At 40.6% G+C, this 20,590-nt stretch overlaps 1 protein-coding gene across 1 annotated transcript in view; it reads left to right on the top strand.

The window, feature by feature from the left end:
* Positions 1 to 20,590, top strand: part of ENTPD2 (ectonucleoside triphosphate diphosphohydrolase 2) — a 1,039,348-nt gene that overhangs the window by 339,724 nt on the left and 679,034 nt on the right. The window contains exon 2 of the mRNA XM_044058390.1: positions 10,929 to 11,046. Coding sequence (XP_043914325.1) covers positions 10,929 to 11,046 — 118 coding nt within the window. The remainder of the gene's footprint in view (positions 1 to 10,928; positions 11,047 to 20,590) is intronic.

Genomic DNA, 20,590 nt, shown 5'->3' with positions numbered 1-20,590 from the left:
GGCTTCAGTCGCATCTTGTGCTGTTCAGTCATTGCTAAAATGTGTGCAGAAAGCTTAAATTAACACTGCATATTTGCATAACAGCATCTACTTCCATGTCACTTTTCTTCCTTATCTATGTACGAGTACATATGCACACATTCTCTCTCTGTCTCTCTCTACTATCACCCATCTGATTTTATATCCTCCTTACTTTTTGTATTACTACATAAATGTTCAGCACTCTGTACCCCTGCATGATATTGTGACTTATTCCCACCAAGACTTGATAGCTCTTACTCTTAAACTCTGTGACACCATACTTCAACAGTCTCTATACCTCTCAACCTCTCAGCACAAGAAGTCTGAACAGCCAGAAATAATGGGGTAAAAAGGCCTGCTAATAAGGACCAATTTTAAAAATTGCTCCTGTACACTTAGAAAGTTGCTAGAGTAACAAGTTTTGAATTATTGTATATTTTCTAAAGGTTATGGAGTCTGAAATTCATATGTTTGTCATTATTTAGTGTTATTTAGTGACTTCAAATCTAAGCAATTTGCTAGAAAACCACATATTTTATGAGGAAAAGACCAAAAATATGGGGACAAAAATCCTGAGAGTTGAGAGGTTTGCCAATCTCATATTTATAGATACGCTCCTTACCCTCATTTAATTCCATCTTGTACCACTTTCACTTAACAACACATTAAACCTTCTGCCATTCCTTCACAAAATTGTCATTGAATTATTTGCATATTAACCTATATAGCAGGCTAATATTTTTATTTTTTTAATAATTCTGCCCTTTACACTCTATTCGTCTTTGCACATCTCTCAATTTGTTGCATTCCTTAAGTTCCAGCACATTTCTCCTTAACTCCCAGCATGTTTGTTCTGTAGACTCCTTAATTTACCATATACCAATTTTTCCTTACTTCATCCACCATGATGGTTCCAAACATGCACCTTTGCTTGCAAAAAACATCACTCAGTTTGTTCTGTCCAGTCTAGTAGATTCAGTACAGCATTTCCTTCTCTTAGTAATTGCTTACAAACCAAGTCCAGCGTCACATATCCAGTGCATCCATTGATAGGAGCACTCCATTCACAATTTCTTTACAATGCATTACACTATTCTTACTTCCTTAATAACCTGCACATATCTCACCAACTAACTTACCCTCTTACATAAAGGCAGTTACCAGTCATCCATCACCTACAAACTGTTTTGCATGTCCTGATATAAAACACTCAATGGTTTTTTTTATTCTTCATCAGCCACTAATAGTAAAATCTTTGGAAAAAAAAAACTTGACTCTGCATTTTGTTCCTTATCATCTACTCCGCTCTGGTGACATTAAGCATATCCTATTTGCCAACAGAGGACCCCAAATTTAATTCTGCAAAAGTTCCTGCCTGCAATAGCTTGCTTGTAGCACACCTTACCTGTTGTAGCTTTCATAACAAAAAGGATGAAACACAATCTTAGCTACTGCAGTGCAGTCCCCATGTTTTCTTTCAGTCTATAAAGCATGGTTCAAGCATCTCTAATTTTTTTCTACTCTCTTAGTGCCTCTATATCCCATGCAGAGATGATTATCCAGGGGCATGTTCACGTGTATATGTATGATGCAAACACATACACACACACATATGTTTGTATGTGTGTGTGTGTGTGTGTGTGTGTGTGTGTGTGTATATATATATATATATATATATATATATATATATATATATATATATATATAGAGATAATGATAACACGAGAGAGTGTGTGTGGGTGTGTGTTGGGGGAAGCATGTAACTGATTATAAAAACAAAAAAACAATAACTTCACTCAAAATGTCAAACTCCTGTGACAGTAACTCATCTAGGAGGTGGTAATCCTTACGTGGCTTACAAATTGATTTCGGAACAAATGGATCATTCAGTGATGAGAGGGCTGTGTAAATGAGACTGGTGTTGTTCTTCTTCTTTAGGGGTCACCACAGCGGAACTCCGGTCTGCTAAAGATTGGCAGTAGATTTTTACAGTGCCGAGGTGCCAGCTCAATGCCCAACCTTCAACGAAGGCACACCCATTCACGCATGTCTTTCGAACGCCACTCGACCGCAGGGGGGACATGCAGACGCCACACAGAAGGCACTCCAGTTGATAAGCGAATGGGAGAACCTCTTGCTGTGAGGCGACAATGCTACCGCTGCACCACCGCGGCTTTAATTCTCATGGTAAGATTATTAAAAGCAATGTATCTAGACCACAACAAGAAGCCTTAAAGAAATGAAAAAAAGAACAGAAAGGTAGCTATCAAAGCAGCAGATAAGGGAGGTGCTCTTGTTGTTTGGGACTGGACCATGTATTTCAGAGGCCCACAAACAACGTTCGAATCACCGTTTTAATCAAAAGATGGTGTTGGATCCCACTTTAAAATTGAAGGTGGATAAGATAAGTTTTTAGAATTAGCTGTTGATGACAGGATTATTACTAGGGATGTGGATTTCCATCTAATCATCCAAGATCCTGCTCAACAATACTTTTATATGCTGCCTAAGATTCACAGATTATACTCATCCACCAGGGAGGCCAACAGAGTCGGGCACTGCATCATGAACGGAAATCCTATCAGAGTTTCTTTACACATACACCAGGGAGGCCAACAGAGTTGGGCAATGCATCATTAATGGAAATCCTATCAGAGTTTCTTACAAGATATTTACAACCACTGTTAAAAGGGGGTACGTGCAAGGATCCAAGACACCACTCAATTTCTTAACATCATACAAGATATGCAGTTGCAACAAGATTGGTATAAGTGAGCATTGGATGTGTAAGCTTTATATACTAACAGACCACAATGGGTTGGCCTCATGAGTGCACACTGGATGTGGAAGCTTTATATACTAACACAGCATACTGGGCTGGCCTCATGAGTGCACACTGGATGTGAAAGCTTTATATACTAACATACCACATTGGGCTGGCCTCATGAGGGCACACTGGATGTGTAAGCTTTATACATTAACATACCAAACTAGGCTGGCCTCATGAGTGCACACTGGATGTGGAAGCTTTATATACTAACATACCACACTGGGCTGGCCTGAGGAGTGCACACTGGATGTGGAAGCTAACATATCACAATGGGCTGACCTCAGGAGTGCGCATTGGATGTGTAAGCTTTACATACTGACATACCACACTGGGCTGGCCTCATGAGTGCACACTGGATGTGGAAGCTTTATATACTAACATAACACACTGAGCTGGCCTCATGAGTGCACACTAGATGTGTAAGCTTTATATACTGACATACCACACTGGGCTGGCCTCATGAGGGCACACTGGATATGTCAGCTAACATACCACACTGGGCTGGCCTTATGAGTGCGCATTGGATGTGTAAGCTTTATATACTAACATACCACACTGGGCTGGCCTCATGAGTGCACCCTGGATGTGGAAGCTTTATATACTAACATACCACACTGGGCTGGCCTCATGAGTGCACAATTGATGTGTCAGCTAACATACCACACTGGACTGGCCTCATGAGTGCACACTGGATGTGTAAGTTTTACATACTAACATACCACACTGTATGGAATAAAATACAGTTTCAGTAGGCTAAGCATCATAAACAACAACACTGTAAGACTTCCTGCTGATGTGCTCACTGATTTGGCTAGATAAATATTTATAATAAAGCAAACATCTACTTGGCTGTTCATGCCTAAAAATATTATGTGCCATCAGGACTAGCCTTAGACCAGTTTCCTGCTCCCTTGTGAGGGGGGGGTGGGCTCACACTAGGCTATGACAGGGCTATTATGCCTTATGTGGCCCAGAGAGTTGCTTGAGAGACACTGAAGCAAATTACAAGACATTTTCTTGGTGGTAGTTTTGCTCCCATAGTAGTTATATGTCTCATTAGTGGAGTGGGCAGCATTTCCCATCATGCATTGCACTAGTGGCTGGTCTGCTATTAGCAACTGCTTGTCTCATGTATGGCTCAGAGTATTAACTCCTCACTCTTCCATAGTAGTCAGCCACTGTTGCTGAGTGCTCAAAAGGATTTCAACCCAAAACTGGTCTGGCTTTGTGTACAGCTCCATACTCTCTTAAGAAGGTAAGACCAGGGTTCATTTGAAGACTGAGTGAAAGTTATTAAGTTTTCTTTTGCTTCTCTTTCTTTCATGACATTTATGATTGGTGAATAATGAATATTATAAGAATAACTGTGGAAAAGTCAGTCTCTGACAGCATGAAAACATTAGTAAGTATAAAAAGATACTGTAATGGGAGGATTGCTAAGAGTTGTGACAGAGTGCAAAACAGCAGAAAAATGCTTGCTGCAAGTCACAGATGGATGCAAAATAATCCCGGAGAAGTGAAAAGTGTGTGTGTGTGTGTGTGTGTGTGTGTGTGTGTGTGTGTGTGTGTGTGTGTGTGTGTGTGTGCACTGAGCTCTAGGAGAAAGAGGTGGATGAAAAAAATTATTCATTTTGCTTAAAGTAGAAAAACAGGAACAGAAAATGTATGACTCAATAAATGTACTGCAGGACTATTATTGTTTCAGAGCCTCATACAAAGTAGGATTATGAAGAGTTAAAGCAGGAAAATAGTTGGACTGGATTGGGAAGGAGTTTTTGGGTAAACTGCATTATAGGTTTATAGGTTGGTACTAGGCTATCGGCCCTATGGCCTATACAAGCTTAGCCGTAACAATTCCCTGGCTATTTCTTCCCAGAATATTTACTTCCCTGGTCTTCTGTCTGGCAGGGCGACTGACGTGATCCCTTGGGTGAATTTCCTATCTCCCATCCAATCGTCAAGGTTCCTTTGGAAGAAGGCCAAAGAGGCATTCAGCTTGACATCCATGAGCAGTCTGTTCCAGTCTATGGGGAGTCTCTGGGTCAGGAATCTATCCCTCCCGCATGTTTTGTTCATTGTGATGACCAGGTTTAGATCCCTGGAGTATGTGGCTCTGAGGGATTGTGATTTCATTAAGTGCAGCATGTCCAACAGCACTGGGTTTGACATAGCCTTGTATGTTAAGCAGAGATCGCCTCTGAGTAGGCGATATGCGACAGAGTATAGCTGGAGTTTTTTAGATGGTCAGCATAGAGCATCTGCTTTAGGCCTGTGACTTTTAGTGAGGTATTTCTGTGGCCTTTCCAGCTGTTGCAAATGTCTTCTGAGGTACGTACCAAATAAGGCGTTGTATTCTATAATGGGTCTAATGAGGGATGAGTACAGTGGGACAATGACCTCATTTTTTCTGGATGAAAAGCCCTTTGTGATGAGGTGTGCCACATAGAAGGATTTCCTGACTGTTGTGGCTATGTGGTTATTGAAGGTGAGCCAACTTTCCACCTGTGTCCCTAAGTCCCTTATCGCACTTTCGGTGTTTAGTGTACTGCCACTTATGTGGTAATTCATGTCCCAGAGGGGATAACTATACATTTCTTGGCATTGAGCTTGAGCCCATGGCTCTGGCACCAAGCATCTGTTTCTGTAAGGCCCTTTTCTAGAATATCCACATCATTTGGGGATTCAGTAATGGCTCCCAGTTTGCAGTCATCTGCAAACTTTGTTAGCCAGAGTCCCTTAGTGCTGGCCTGTACATCAGAGAAGTAGATGCCAAACAAGAGCGGTCCCAGGACTGAAACCTGAGGTACTGCACTTGTCACTTGTCTGGAGCTGGATTTGGAGTCTGCTACTTTTACAGTGTGGGTTCTGTCAGTAAGCCAGTTGGCAACCCATCGAGTGATGTAGGGATTAAATGCCCAGCTTAGTAAGTTTATCAATGATACCAGAGTGGGTGATGGTGTTGACATCCTTGGCGAGGTCCAGATAGGCTGTGTGGACTGCCTTACCCTCGTCCATGGCTCTGGAGAATGATTCAAAGAAGTCAATCAGGTTGAAGAGACAAGGTCGGCCTTTTACGAAACCAAGCTGTGTGGGGTCCAGTGTTTGAAGGCTGCCAATGTCTTTGTTTAAAAGTTCCATGATAATGCATTCCATGGCTTTGCAGATCAGGCTCGTCAGACTGATGGGGTGATAGTTCCCATGATCCAAGGTGGATCCCCCCTTGTGGAGTGGAATAACTGTAGCTGTGTGCCACTCAATGGGCACAAAGCTTGAGGTGAGGCTATGATTAAACATGACACTTACATGAGGTGCCAATTAATTTTGTAGTTCATGTAGAAAACAGCCTGGGATGTCATCTGGTCCCATAGATGCTGTATTCTGAGCTTTGAAAAGTGCGTTTTTTTACCTGTGTGGCTGTGATTACTGGAATTTGGCAATCTTTTGGTATTGAGATGGGCCCTTTAGGGGGTGAGAGGGGGGTGAAGTTGGCACTGATTCAATCTGCCAGGATATTGGCAATATCCTTGGGATCAGTATATTTAATATCATTCTGTGGTAGCTCAGAGCAGATCTGATCATTGCCATTTATATTCTTGACATAACTATAGAATGCCTTTATAGAGAGTTCAACAAACGGTGTGGGTTTTTGCTTGTTTTTCCTACATTTATGTTGGCATCACTAAGGTATTCTGATGTCCTCCAAACTGCTAAATCATTTTCCTTAGTAATTTCTTTTAAGTTATCCCTGCATGTAATAATTAAGCAATAACCCACGCCTGGGTGTGGATAATGCTGGATTTACCCCCGGTTGGTGTGGTTTGGTCATGAGGGCGAAGCCCGAGTGGCCAAACAAAGACATCCGTGGGTAAATCCAGCATTACCCACACCCAGAAGTGGGTTATTGCTATTATACAATGACATTATTTAAGAAAAAATACTTACTTTTCTTAAATAATGGCATTGTATAATGCCTCCGTGCTGCCCTCCCACAGCTGTCTGGTATTCTGCAGCAGTTCTGATGTACTGCGCATGCATATGCTTATACAGTACATCAGAGCTGTGGGTGGAAGCAGCGGAGAAAGCAAGATATCTGTTGCTTTTTGCAAAGTGTCTCGCTATGTTAAAGGAATTTAACATAGCAAGACTTAAAAAAAAGCAACGGAGAAAGGAAGATCGTCGATACTTTTTTAAAGCTGTCTCGCTATGTTAAACTCCTTTAACATAGTGAGACAGTTTCTAAAAAGCAACGAAGATTTTGCGTTCTTTGTTGCTGTAAAAAAAAAAAAAAGGCTTATACTAATGGAAAAAGTCCGGGTGACCGGACCTTTTTCCATTAGTTTAAGTCTTTGATTTGCAACGTGCACGCTGACCAATCCGCGTGCACGTTTTGGAATATTAATGGAGGGGTTGTTGTATAATCACTGTTACATTTGTGATGTGGGACACAGCTGGAAATAACTACTTAAGTAGACTAATACATGCAGTTAACAAATTAATAAAAATAAACTTTCAAAAATAATAAGTGGGGTGTTGAGGGACTAATGTTTTCGAGGAGAGGCCTGAAATGACTACTGTTACTATTATTGAGCATTCTGAGGAAGCTGAACATTTTATATGGTTTTGTGGGAACACCTTGGCCACAAGAAGATATGAGAATTATCTGGGTAAGGAACTTCAGTCATTTGCAGCTACTGCAAGAGATGCTTTGAAGCCTTTGAAGGAAGTAAGGGGCAATGTGAGAAGAGAATTTATTACAAAGGTTTGAAGATTTTTATGCCGTTTTTGGACCCCCATTCTTCCCAAACATTAGGTGCAGTCCCATAAATTCATTTGTCCAGTACTTTCTTGCATCTGAGCTCATTGGGCATGGGAGATAAGTGCTGGGGAATGTGAGGAGTCACAATATTTCACCAGGTTTCATATTTAAAAGGCTCAATAGAATCATAGGAGTTACAAGGCAGCTGTAAAGCCATTTCCCCTTTGTGAGTACTTTCCCCTTAAGCCTTGTCTCTCTTTTTGAGTCATACCAGGGGTGAATTTATAAATACCCATCCAGTTGTCAAGCTCCTTTTTAAATGCAGACAGTATATTGCACTTTTTTACTTAAAGAGGAAGTTTCTTCCCGGCAAAGAGTAGGTGTTACATGATAAATCATTTCAAAATGGGCCAGCATCTTATTAGCATGGTCTGCTTTTTATCTGAAGTTCCTCCCAAAGATGCTGGAGTGTGTAGAGGACGTAACATTTTTTTTACTTAAAGTTTGTTAACAAAGGTAGAGGTCTGATCCATCTAGACCATCATCAGGCAGAGTATGATTTCAATACGACTAAAGAAAAATCAATCTTAATCAGTATCAGTGCTACAGTGGTAGTGTAAGAGCAAACAGAAGTACAAGTCCAGATAATATGTAGCATAAATGAATATAATTGTAAGCCAATGTGATACAAGAATTCGGTCCTTAAAATTGTAACAATATTACCTGTACACTGTCATAACATTATATAGTGTTTCTATGGAGAACATAATGTACAAAGTATTTACAGTACATAAAGTTGTTGGCTGTCAGATATCAAGGCAGCTAAGGGTTGAGACCAATGAGACGAAGAAGGGAAAGGAAGGAGACAGAAAAGAGAAAAACGTAAAACAAAAAATAGTTGTCTGGGTGGGGGGAGGGGAAAGGAGGTAGTGTACAACTGTCTCCTATCCAAGTTCAGGAGATCCACACACTACCACAGGAGTTTGGAAACATGTTTCTTGTTAAACCATAGTGCATGCAACTAATAAAGAACCATACAGACACCTCAGTTATTATTCAAACAGGAACCTTGTATAGTGAGTCTCTGTAAGTTAAGCAAATATTGAGAGAGTAGAACTACAGGAACTTTTGACTCTGTAGCTAGTCCAGTAGTATACTTCCATTTTAAAACGTCTTCTAATAAAATGTAAGCCAGTAAATGAATTGTTATATGTCACTACTGCATATTAAAAATACATTCCTGATACATAATCTGAAATGGTCATAAGTCCAGGAAGCTAGTAATTGGAAGGATGATTGGGGTAGCAGGTGGTGGATCAGTTGAAGGGGTCCCAACAAAATGAACCGAATTGGGCCCTGTAGTTGCAAGACTGGCTCTCTCTGTGTGCAGTTAGCTGTCTGTTTGCTAAACCCTTTGCACTGATACCATCCCATCAAATGACCTCTTACATGAACTTACAGAACTTGAAATAGGGATAGAGAAGTGTTTTTAAGTGTTTTGTGTCAGCTCTGTGGAATACCCTCCCTTGCAAAATGCAATCATTGTATAATCCATTACTGAGTTAAAGAACATGTTTCAGTTGAAAATCAGTTGTACATTTGTGTGGCATTTCCTTATTCCACTTTGTCTTCTGTCTGCTGTCTAGCTACCCTCTTCTGTTGGGAGTTAGTGCATTAAATGGGGGTAGGAGGATGGCATAATGGTTAAGGTGTTTGCCTTACAAACAGAAGATGCAGGGTTTGATTCTCACACAAAGTAAGTGGCTAGGCTTAAAATGGCCTGCAAAGGCAGTTAGCCTAGTACCAGCCTATGGACCTAAATCTACAATAGGAAGAAAGTGATGTCTGCATAAACTGGATAAGTATGCGTTTAATAAGTCTGCCCTTGTTAATTTTGAATAATTGTTGCATGACTTCAGTCAGCTTCAAATTGTATTCTGAATAATACTTGTATAACCTCCTGAGTGAAGTGCTGCACGCAGATATTCTGTACAGCACTGAAGTAAGAGAAAACATTTCTTACTGAAAAACAACTAAGACATCACTTAAAGGAAATATTTAGGAGTGCATGTTAAATAAGTAGTTGGGGGCAAGTAATACTGACAGATAATAATGCATTTATGTTTGAGCCAAGAGAGCAAAGATTCCTGTATGAAGCTATGATGTAATTTAGAATGTGATACTCCCAGTTCATTATTTAACCAGTTCAGCATGCCTTTCCTGCAGAACTCCTCACTTTTTCAGAGATTTAATGCAGGTTATGCTGGCACTATTGTTACTTGTAGGGTTGATAACAAGACATTAAGTATTGAATCTAGGCCGTTGTCAGTTGAAAAGTGATGACTGTGGAACTGAGTATTCGCTAGACTGGCTTGCAATTGAGGCTTGGGATGTATGGAATGTCCATTGTCTTCTAGAACTGGCTGAAATGCAGCCCAAGTCAACTAGGGAAGGGATAACCTAACAGCCATCCGTGAACATTACTAGAGAGATGGATTATGCTACATCAGTACATAAGTATGCAGTGTTTTTCTTTGAGGGGAGGGGTTGCAGGAAAAGGATAAGGATATTAGAAAACTGTATTGTCTGTTATGTACCTGATAGATGTGTCATGTGCATCTGTGTTGAATATGGCACAGATTGCTGAAACCTGCCAACATTACCATGGAAGGCAGGCCCTGAAGGAGGAGTACAAGTAATACATCATGCTAGGTAAATGAGGTGATAGCAGTACGGTGTTACTGTAGGATGTGGCAGGCATTGGGTCACACTAGGTAAATGAGGTAATGGCAGTGTGGAGTTCCCGTAGGAAGGGACAGGCATTGGCAAGCAGCTCTGACTCCTCTAGGAACCCTGCAGACTACTAAGTCTCATTTTGTTCACACTTGACAAGTTTGTACTTATTTAATTATTCTGCTTGTACCGATCGCCTTGGCTAGTTGGATTTTCCTTTTTATTGTTGGTAGTAAGTGATGGAGTTTTTAAGGATGCTTAATTTGAACAATGCAGAATTAGGTACATTTTTATTCCCTCCCTTTTACTAGTTTCTGAGACCTAGGGATTAACGTATATGTAGACCAGGGGAACTCATGAGGGTGTGCGGGGGGGGGGGGGGGCTGGGGTGTGTGGGCTGCAGAGTCTGTCTCTCTGCAGAAACAATGTTTATAGAGTTGCACAATTTGTGTATTTAGGTATTCTAAAGGTGGTGTTACTATTAGGTTGAAATATTTACACTAAAATATTTTATAGATATTTGTAGATGGAAGTATTTCACTGTAGATCTGGCATTACCGTAACCATTTCTGTGTTTTCTTCTTGCAGTATGGAATTGTATTTGATGCTGGATCATCTCATACCTCCATGTTTATTTACAAGTGGCCTGCAGATAAGGAGAACGACACTGGCATTGTGAGTGAACACAGCCATTGCAGTGTAGATGGTAAGGCTTTGCACATTTTGTACTTTATACTGAAATGACCAACTGGAAATTGCTAGACCTCATAGAAGCACATCTATTCCATGTGCACAATGGAAAGATGTTTAAACTACCCATATTACAGATTATTTTTTACTTGGTTCTGTTTTCTTTTTTTATTATTTTTTGCTAAATGTATGTTAAACCACTTCATGTTAATCTCACAAAATATATGTTCGCAGGAAGGTAACATTTTGGCTGCCCAGCATGCCTACAGCCTTATTGTCTGAATCCCTGTCCTGTCCTGTGTTGGTAGTAAGTCCTGTTTACCAGGATAATTGAGGTGTGAAAAGCTTGTGTCAGAGGCTGTTAGATCACCTTTCTTCCATGTTGGATATTGAGCAAACTGTTTAACAACTACATGCTCACATCTCCTGAAGTTTTTACGTCAGTCTGGTAAGATGTGTCTTTCCTGAGTAAGAAGTGTCAGCAGTAGAAAGCCATGACATGTGCGCAGGCAGTGTTTACCAGTGCATTGTAAATGCAAGTCGCTTCTCAATATGGCTGGATATAAAACTAAGCATTACATCTTTTTTTCTTGTGAAACATGCTGAATTTCAAGGGCCTGACCAATTTCACTCCTTCACTACTAAAATCAAAATCTTGAGATGTGTGTGTGTGTGTGTGTGTGTGTGTGTGTGTGTGTGTGTGTGTGTGCGCATTTTAAACACACACACACACACACACACACACACACACACACACACACACACACACACACACACACACACACACACACACACACACAAACACAGTGCACCTGGGAAAAGCTTAATAAGGGAGAAGGCAAATATTGTCTTGTTTGACCTTTAAGGTCATCAGTCTATCTTGTTTTTCTTTTCCCTTTGTTCCACTGTTTATTCTGTCCAATGTGGCTGGAGACAGGATACCTCTACATATTTTGAACTTTTTTCATTTTTCTGCCAATCCGCCACCAATCTTTTAGTCAGTTGCTGACATTTGTTTACCATGCTTTTCTTATCCTTGTATTACTTGACTAGGTGAAAGTCATCTTGCAGACAGGAATAATGCCATTCTAATGTTGGCCATAGCAGTTTCTGACATTGAAAAAATGTCACAAGTACCTCCCCTTCCTAAGGCCTTGAAACCACAATTGTGTAATGATCCAAAACCAGGCATGGGCAGTCACTTTCTCATCTATGCTTTGATCTGGTAGCATACCTCTCAAATGTTCAAATTTTTACTTTATATTTTTGGTCTATTCCTTATAGAATGTGTCGTTCTCTGGCAAATTGAGGATCAAATTTGCTAAATGATAGACATTTGATTTTCAGACTTCATAGCCTTCAGAAAAGACATGTTCATGCAAACCTGTTACTCTTTCAACTTATTAAGCTTGTCAGAAGAGCGTTTACAATCTCTTCCTGATATGGGTCTTTGTCTACTCCTTTATTTTTGGCTTTTCCCACTATTCTTGCATTAAGGAGTTGAGAGATATGTCTGGTGATGCTCTGCAAAGCAACATACTGCAAACTCTTTGTAGTCAGCTTTTCCAGTATCGAACCTGGGGTGTATGTTGTATGCCAAGTTTTCTCATCTGCACCCTCTTCCAAAAGAAATTAGTTTGTGTGCAGTTTATTGCTTAATTCTGTCTTCTGGGCTGCCCCATCAAATCCAGTGGAGTCAGCTTGAATCTTGTCCAATGCAAACAGTGATCCAGTGTACAATTGTTTTAACTGACCGAGTTCAGGTCCCCCCACCATTGACAAAAGCTGTGATTTTAAATGTCTCCACATTATGGTATTCATTCATTTTTATAACTGCTTTTTCTAATTTCGGGTCATGGGTGAAATAGACCCTACCCAACATTTAGCGATTGTAAGGCAGAGACTTTAAAGCTGTCCATTACAGGATGTATACACAGACACACATACACACACACACACACACACACACACACACACACACACACACACACACACACACACACACACACACACACACACACACACATATTTGGAGGAGTGCTGATCTAGTGACATGTCTTTTGGGATATGGGAGGAAGTAAGAGCACCCATCAAAAATGCATGCAGATAGACAAGCTATGCATAATGTACCCAGGCAGGACCAAATCTAACAAACCATTCGTTATGAAGCAGGCATGGAAACTGCTGCATAATTGTGCCATCTGACATTGCAATTTATACAGTACAAAATAAAGTAATGTGTATCATTTTCTTGGTATGTTAACTTGGGTGGTCAGTAGTTAAACCTAGTCTGGAACATTCTGTTCACAGCTGGGAACTACACTGTTCAGCCCCCCCACACACACACACACATTAAATGTGAGTGTACTGAGGCTGTAGAAAGCTTCCAAGCTATTTAAGTACATGTTCTGTGTTAGCTGCTGCTGTTGTCCAAGTTAGTTTACTTAAAGATGACTTTTATTACACACACACAAACGTAATCAAGTTTTCCATTGTGCACTTTCAGACTAGTGAGAAGAGAATTGAGTGTTTTATATTTATTGTTATTTAGTTTTTGTGGTAATGGAAATACAGGTAGCTGTTAGGCACTGGTATGTCATAGAGCTCTGCAAAGTATGATGCTTAAACAATGATGGTCTTAAATGACTGTAGTGTTGTTACTTCATATGTGAAGGTATGGAGTGGCAAGTCTGTGGAATTTCATTTTCACACTGATGTTTTACAAGTGACTAGCTAGGAATGTGTAATTTAAGTGCAACAAACTATAAAAAAGTTTGTGTTTATTATCTGCTTAATAGGTAGCATATTTGCCTACAATGCTGGAAGTAAAGCTGTAGGTTCTGTCACACACCAGGTGTTTGACTGTTTATGAGCAGCTGCAGGTAAAATGTTTTTACCCTAGGGCCAGTTCATTAGCTGTACGGAGGCGTCAGGTAGTACGGCTAAATAATGACAAGATCCAAAGATAATGATGCTGAAGTCCTAATTTGAGTATGTATGTTGCTAAATGATTCAAACTTGCATGATTTACTGTTGGGAGAACACCCTGAGTGCCCTGTTGTGCAGCTTTGTAGTGACTTACGGAATTTGACTTTCTTTGTTTAGTTACTGATTGACAGCTGAGTCATTTAGGAGAATCATATCTACCATTCATCTGGTGAAGTATATCCTGACAGGTGTATTACTGTGCTCAGAGAAAAGGCAGCAAGAATTGCTAGTGGGTTTACATCTGTTATTTTGCTGTATTACCTATAAGCACCTGTTTGAGATGAAGAGTACAGTACAGTACAAAACCAAGCAGACACGTAAAAAGTTTAACAAAACAAATCAATAACCCAACAAATTGTATTAAGTATGCATATAAAACCTCTCAAACAGTAGTATTTACTCTGCAAAATAAGAGTTATGTGATTCAGTCCCAGAAAAAAGGACTTCATCAGAACTAGTGACAAAACTGAGTGCAAGTCACGTGATCAAAGTCTTAAAGGCACAGTACTAGTTGTACATAGTAAGTAATGCAAAAGTTTGTAAGCATTTGAAACATTTAAAATCACTTAATTGATAGCTAAAACCACTTGTTTTAATAACATACATAAGGCTTATAAAACTTTTAAGAATTTTTGTAAATGGGCATTTAATTTGCAAAGCAAATTTTAGCAATAACAGCTAATTCATAGATTGTAAATTAGAGCTCATGTGAACTGTAAGAGTTTACAAAATGTTTAGTGAACAGATAAACAACATCTACAGCTTTTCTAAAAGTCTAATTGTAAACAGTCTCCAAAGATCCTGTGTCTTTGCTCATTCTAATATTTTTGAAAAATTCCTTTTTATTGTAGTGCACGTTGATTACTGTTTGTTGATCTCTTTTTATACTCAGTTTAATCTTAAGCAAAATGTATATTTTCCTTTAGTCAAGTAATGCTCTTTCCTTTTCTTAATTAATTTTGTTATGTTTCTATACTTGATCAGATTTCCTGTTTGTGCTAGCATTACTACCTGAAAAAACTGCATCTTTCCTATCTGTGCATACTGCTTTATTTACTTGATCTTTATCGTTAAAAATCCTTTAAAATTTTTTACTTGCTATATGTGTATTTATCTTTAGTCAGCAGTGGGATACTTTCAAGTATTAGTTCATTTTCAAGTAATTTAATATTTTTTAAATATAAATGCCCATCTTTCTCTCCCTTGAAGGACAAATAGCCATTGGTAAAGGGGTGCTTCTTACAAAACTTGAATATGGGCTACATCTGGTGGCATCAACCTCCAAGGAAAACCTGTTCAGCTTATAAACATCTGTCAGCATCTGCAGATGTGTTACACTCATTCTATATCACTCACAAATTCTAGCCAAAGCTCACTAGTTGCACTTTTCTTATAGGATAACATTTTTGCTAGGTTCTCTAGTCTTCAAACTTCTCACCCTCCAATTTTCCCTTTCTTTGCTAATTGCTTATCTACACATGCCTCAGACTACTACCACAGAGTGCCTATCCCCCACATAACCTCCCTCCAAGAAAACAAAATGCTGCCATCTCATACCACAGCTTCTACAGCACAGGACTACAAGTCTGGAAATCCCTTCCAACTTCTCAAAGAATATTCCTCCTTTAAAGTATTCAGTAAAAACTAAATGAGAACTCCGACCAAGCTGGAACTTCCGTTAAAGTATTCATTATTAAAGTATTCAGAAAGGAACTAAAACTCTTTCTCTTCAAAAACATCATTTGAACCTACACAGTAGCTGTAATTACCTAATTCTACCACCCTACTATTTCATCTTAGTCACACATGTGAATCGGTGTTCAGATATGCCCACCCACTTTAAACAAACATCCAGAACTTAAACTGTATATATGGTGTACATAGGCATAGCTAATTCCTCCCACACTCTCTACTCATTCATTTTAATGATTGGATATCTTTACTACTCTACTTAATTCTTGGGTATTGTATTAGAAAAGTATCTCACAGGTCGGTCTGTGTAAAAGTGAGCATAGCCTCAGTGATTGAGAGATGAAAGAGGCATGTCGTGGTATGGAAAAAGCTTCAAGTATATTTTTCCTTCATTTTTGCAAGGGGGCAAGCCCCCATGTGGGGTCTTGTGCACCTCACACCCACACAAATTAAATATACCAACTCTCAGATCACACTACTTTGAGGAAAAGGATAAACTACAAATAAAACCAATGCGTATTCACAGCACCATTGGTATTACTATTACTTTACTTTCACCAATTGTTGGTTGGTGGGAGGGGTTTGGGTGGGACATGCTACTGCGCATCCTGCAAGGTACTTTTCTAATACAAAGCCAATTCTAGTCTGAGTAATAATTTCTTGTGTCCTGAGCTCATTCTTACCCCCACCTAGAGGTAGCAATATCCTTGACCTTGCCATTACTAACATGGGCGACCATTGCTCTACACCAATAGTCAGCTTTTCCCTGGTTGGATCCGACCACAATCTAATCACCTTGGAAAGCCACATCCCTACCCCCCTGCAAAGGTAACCACCATAAAAACTTCTCCAAAGCTAACTTTGGGCTCCTAAAAACAGAGGTGGCTAACTTCACGGCACCCATGCAAATGAGGAATAGTTGCATGACTGCTGAATCCTACACCAATGCACTGTACGAACACGTACACAAATGCATGGATCTCGCCATACCCAATAGAACCAATATGCTCTCCTCCAAAAAAAGGAAGCCAATCTGGAGGCCCCTTGCCATAAACAAACTCTACAACAGAAGGAGGAAACTGATGTGGAAGAAGGTGAAGTCCCAAGACTGGAAAAACTCCCTTATCAACCTCAACAAAAAGTTGAGATCCCTCATCAAATCCTCTAAAGCTAGCTATGAAAACAGAATTGCAGAAGACAGTAAAGACAACCACAAGGCCTTCTATAGTTATGTAAAGAATCTCCATGGCAATACCAGATTTGCTCTGAGCTACTTCACAATGGTACCTCCTATACCGAGCCAACAGATATTGCCAATAGACTGGCCGACAGATTCAGTGCCAACTTTATCCCTCTCCCTCCCCCCAAAGGACCAATCGCAATTGCCAGGTGTCCAGTATTACTGCTGCACAGGTTAAAACAGCACTGTCCAAGGCTCAGAATACAGCTTCTATGGGACCTGACAATATCCATGGCTGTGTTCTACATGAACTACATAGTGAACTGGCACCTCACCTGTGTGCCCTGTTCAATCACAGCCTCGCCTCATTCTTTGTCCCTACCAAATGGTGCACTGCTAGAATTATCCCTCTGCCCAATGAAGGAGCAACTACAGACCCTGGAAACTATCGCCCCATTAGCTTGATGAATCTGATATGCAAAGTTATGAACACATCATCATGGACCTAATAAACAAGGATATAGGGAATCTCCAAACTCTGTATCCCACACAGTTTGGTTTTGTGAATGGCATGTCATGCCTGCTCAACATGATCGACTTCTTTGAGTTAGTCACTAGAGCTGCGGATGAAGGTAAGGTGGTTCATACAGCCTACCTTGATCTGGCCAAGGCCTGTGATACCATTCTCCACTCAGGAATCACAGAAAAACTTACTAAGCTAGGCATCAACCCCTATATCACTAGGTGGGTTGCAAAATGACTCACAGATAGAACCCATAGTATGAAAGTAGCTGACTTCAAGTCAGACTGCCGACAGTCATGAGTAGAGTCACACAGGGTTCGGTCCTGGGTCCTCTTCTGTTTGGTATCTACTTCTCTGAAGTCCAAGCCAACATGAAGGGACTCTGGCTGACAAAGTTCACAGAAGATTGCAAGTTGGGAGCTCTTATTAACTCTCCAAGTGATGTTGACATCCTACAGAATGGCCTCACTGAGACCAACAACTGGTGTCAGAACCATGGCCTTAAGCTCAATGCCAAAAAATGTGTCATTATCCCCTTTGGGAAAAAAACATTTCCCATGAATTACCACATTGATGGTAGTTCACTGAACACAGAAGGCATTATAAGAGATCTGGGAACACAGGTTGACAGCAACCTCTCTTTTGGTCACCACATTGCCACTTTGGTCAGAAAGTCTTTCTATGTGGCACATTTCATTACTAAAGGGTTTTGCATCCAGGAAGAAAGAGGTCATTGTCTCCCTCTACTCTTCCCTCATTAGGCCAATCATAGAGTACAATGCCCTATTTGGCATGTACCTCACTAGACACCTGAAACAACTGTAGAGGCCACAAAAGTACCTCACAAAGAGGATCCTAGGCCTTAAACACTTGTCCTATATGGACATACTCAAAATACTCCCAACTATTTTCTCTCTCATATCGCCTACTTAGAGGTGATCTCTGCTTGACTTAGAGCCATGTCTGACCCAACTTTGTTAGAAATGCTACATCTAAAGAAATCCCAATCCCTCTGCACCACACGCTCCAGAGACTTCAACCTCATTACCACAATCAACAGAATGTGCTGGAGGAAAAGGTTCATAACCCAGTGATTGCCCATGCTATGGAGTAGACTTCCCATACATGTCAAGCAGAGCAAATCTTGATGAGTGAATGGGACATAGAAAATTCACCCCGGGGATAACTCCAGTGGCTCTACTCTACAGAGGCACTGGGAACTAAGGTCAGGTGGCATGATGTCATGGTAGTCCTATGGCTAGGCTTGTAAAGGCCCCAGGGCTATTAGCCTAGTACAAGCCTATGAACCTATGTTTGCTTTAGACTATATTTATATTCTGTCTGCTGCATACTGATTCTTTGCTTTCTTCTTACACTGTATGCTGTAATGCCAGATGTTCTTTGTGTTTCACTGTTGCAGTCATTACATTTGGGTTATCTGCCTGCAGGTAGCCCTCAGCCAGCCTGAATGTCAGAGTCTTGGATTCCTGCATCAGATGCTGTCTCCTCTTCCATGACATCAGGTCGTCAGGGCTATAAAACATGCAGCCGATGTGATTACATCAGTCTTTCTTGCTGCGCTGTGCCCAAAGAAGAAGCAGTTCGCAAGTGCTGGTCGGCTTACTCCTGAAATTTTCGTTTTTGAGTTTCAGAACCGAAGTCTTCAAAAAAAGCTAAGTACCCCATTGGGGATACTTCTTGCTCTTAAACCTATGTCAGTAAAAGTTAACAATTGTCTTACCTGTGGAAAGCAAATACCTCAAAGATTTTCATTCGGACTGCATTCCTTGCTTAGGCCCAGACCACGACATCCCTTGCTGTCAGTTTTGTGCTTTATTCAACTCCCAAACTATTCGTCATCAGTCTATTTTTGCAGCAAATTATTTTGGTACTCTGTTTAACTATCCAGAAATGTCATCGGTAAGCCATCCGACTACCGATATTCTGAAAAAAACATAAAGATAAAGACAGAAACAGACCGCATAGGTCCAAAACTGCCGAAGATGCTTTCGCTAAGCTAGTCGCCAGTTCGCCGGTACTCAGTGAGGAACTTTTGCAGCCCCCGATACCTGCTACTTCAGAATCACATGCCTCTGCTGAGACCCATTTGGAGTCCGGTATGCTGCGAAATGCTTCTTCTATGGAACCTGCAGATGTCTCTGCCGTGGATGGGTCTGGAGCCGCTGTGCAGGCACCGGCTTCTGAGGGTGTATTCAGGCCTACAGACTTGCATTTCAAACCAGCTCCATCTTCTTCTTAAAGGCTTAAAACTCGACCCATGCCTAGAAAACCGATGTCCAAACTGCATGGTCAGGCCCATATGCCTAAAAAACAAATGATAAGAATAGCTGAAGACCTTATTACTTTAATCAGGGGAAGCCAGCTTTCCCCCTCTTTAGAGACCTAGAACTGATTTTCCTTCTGATTCTTCTGATCAGGATTCTGAAATTTCTGTTTCTTCTGATTACCAGGATTTGCTCTTATCTACCTATGAGGATTCTGATGCAGAGGATTCCATTCCCTCTCCTTCACCTCCAGAAGATTTTTCTTTTGGTGAAACCTTGCACACTCTTAGGGAGCATTTCTGCTGGGAAAGCCAGGATTACTCTGACTCCAAAAAGAAGCTTAGGGAATTCTTACTCCTCCTTCAGCACAGGCCTTTAGCTAGCCCTCCTGTTTTGGACATTGTGGATGATGCCTTCTTGGAATCCAAAACCTGACTGGTATTGCAGAGTACCTGACTCTCACAAGTTCCTCTTCAAGAATCCTACTGCGGGCCCAGAGACCATTTCCCAAGGACCTAAAGGAATTAAGGCTGCTACTGCCAAAAACCCTACCCCCTCTGATAGAGATTTAAGGGCCTTGGACAGATTGGGTAAGAAGGTATTCACTTCTGTTACTTTGGCCTTTAGGGCCTTAAACTGCTAGTTTCATATGTGAAAGTATCAGCAGCATATTATGGGACTACCTAAGCAGAAAATGATGTTGATTCCTGACTGTGCTAAACATAAAGAATTACAGGATTTAATGCATTCTGATAAAAAAGTTGGTAAACATATTTTGCAATGTGGTTTTGACTCTTTAGAAGCATCTTGCAGGGCTGCTGTCACTGGGTCTGTACTTAGAAGGCATGCTTGGCTTAAGGAGGAAAACTTGCCAGATCGTGTTAAAGCTAAA

This window comes from Protopterus annectens, chromosome 16.part0 (assembly GCF_019279795.1).
Source record: "Protopterus annectens isolate FY-2018-M chromosome 16.part0, PAN1.0, whole genome shotgun sequence".
NCBI lineage: Eukaryota > Metazoa > Chordata > Ceratodontiformes > Protopteridae > Protopterus > Protopterus annectens.
This window is presented reverse-complemented; position numbering and strand designations above follow the sequence as displayed.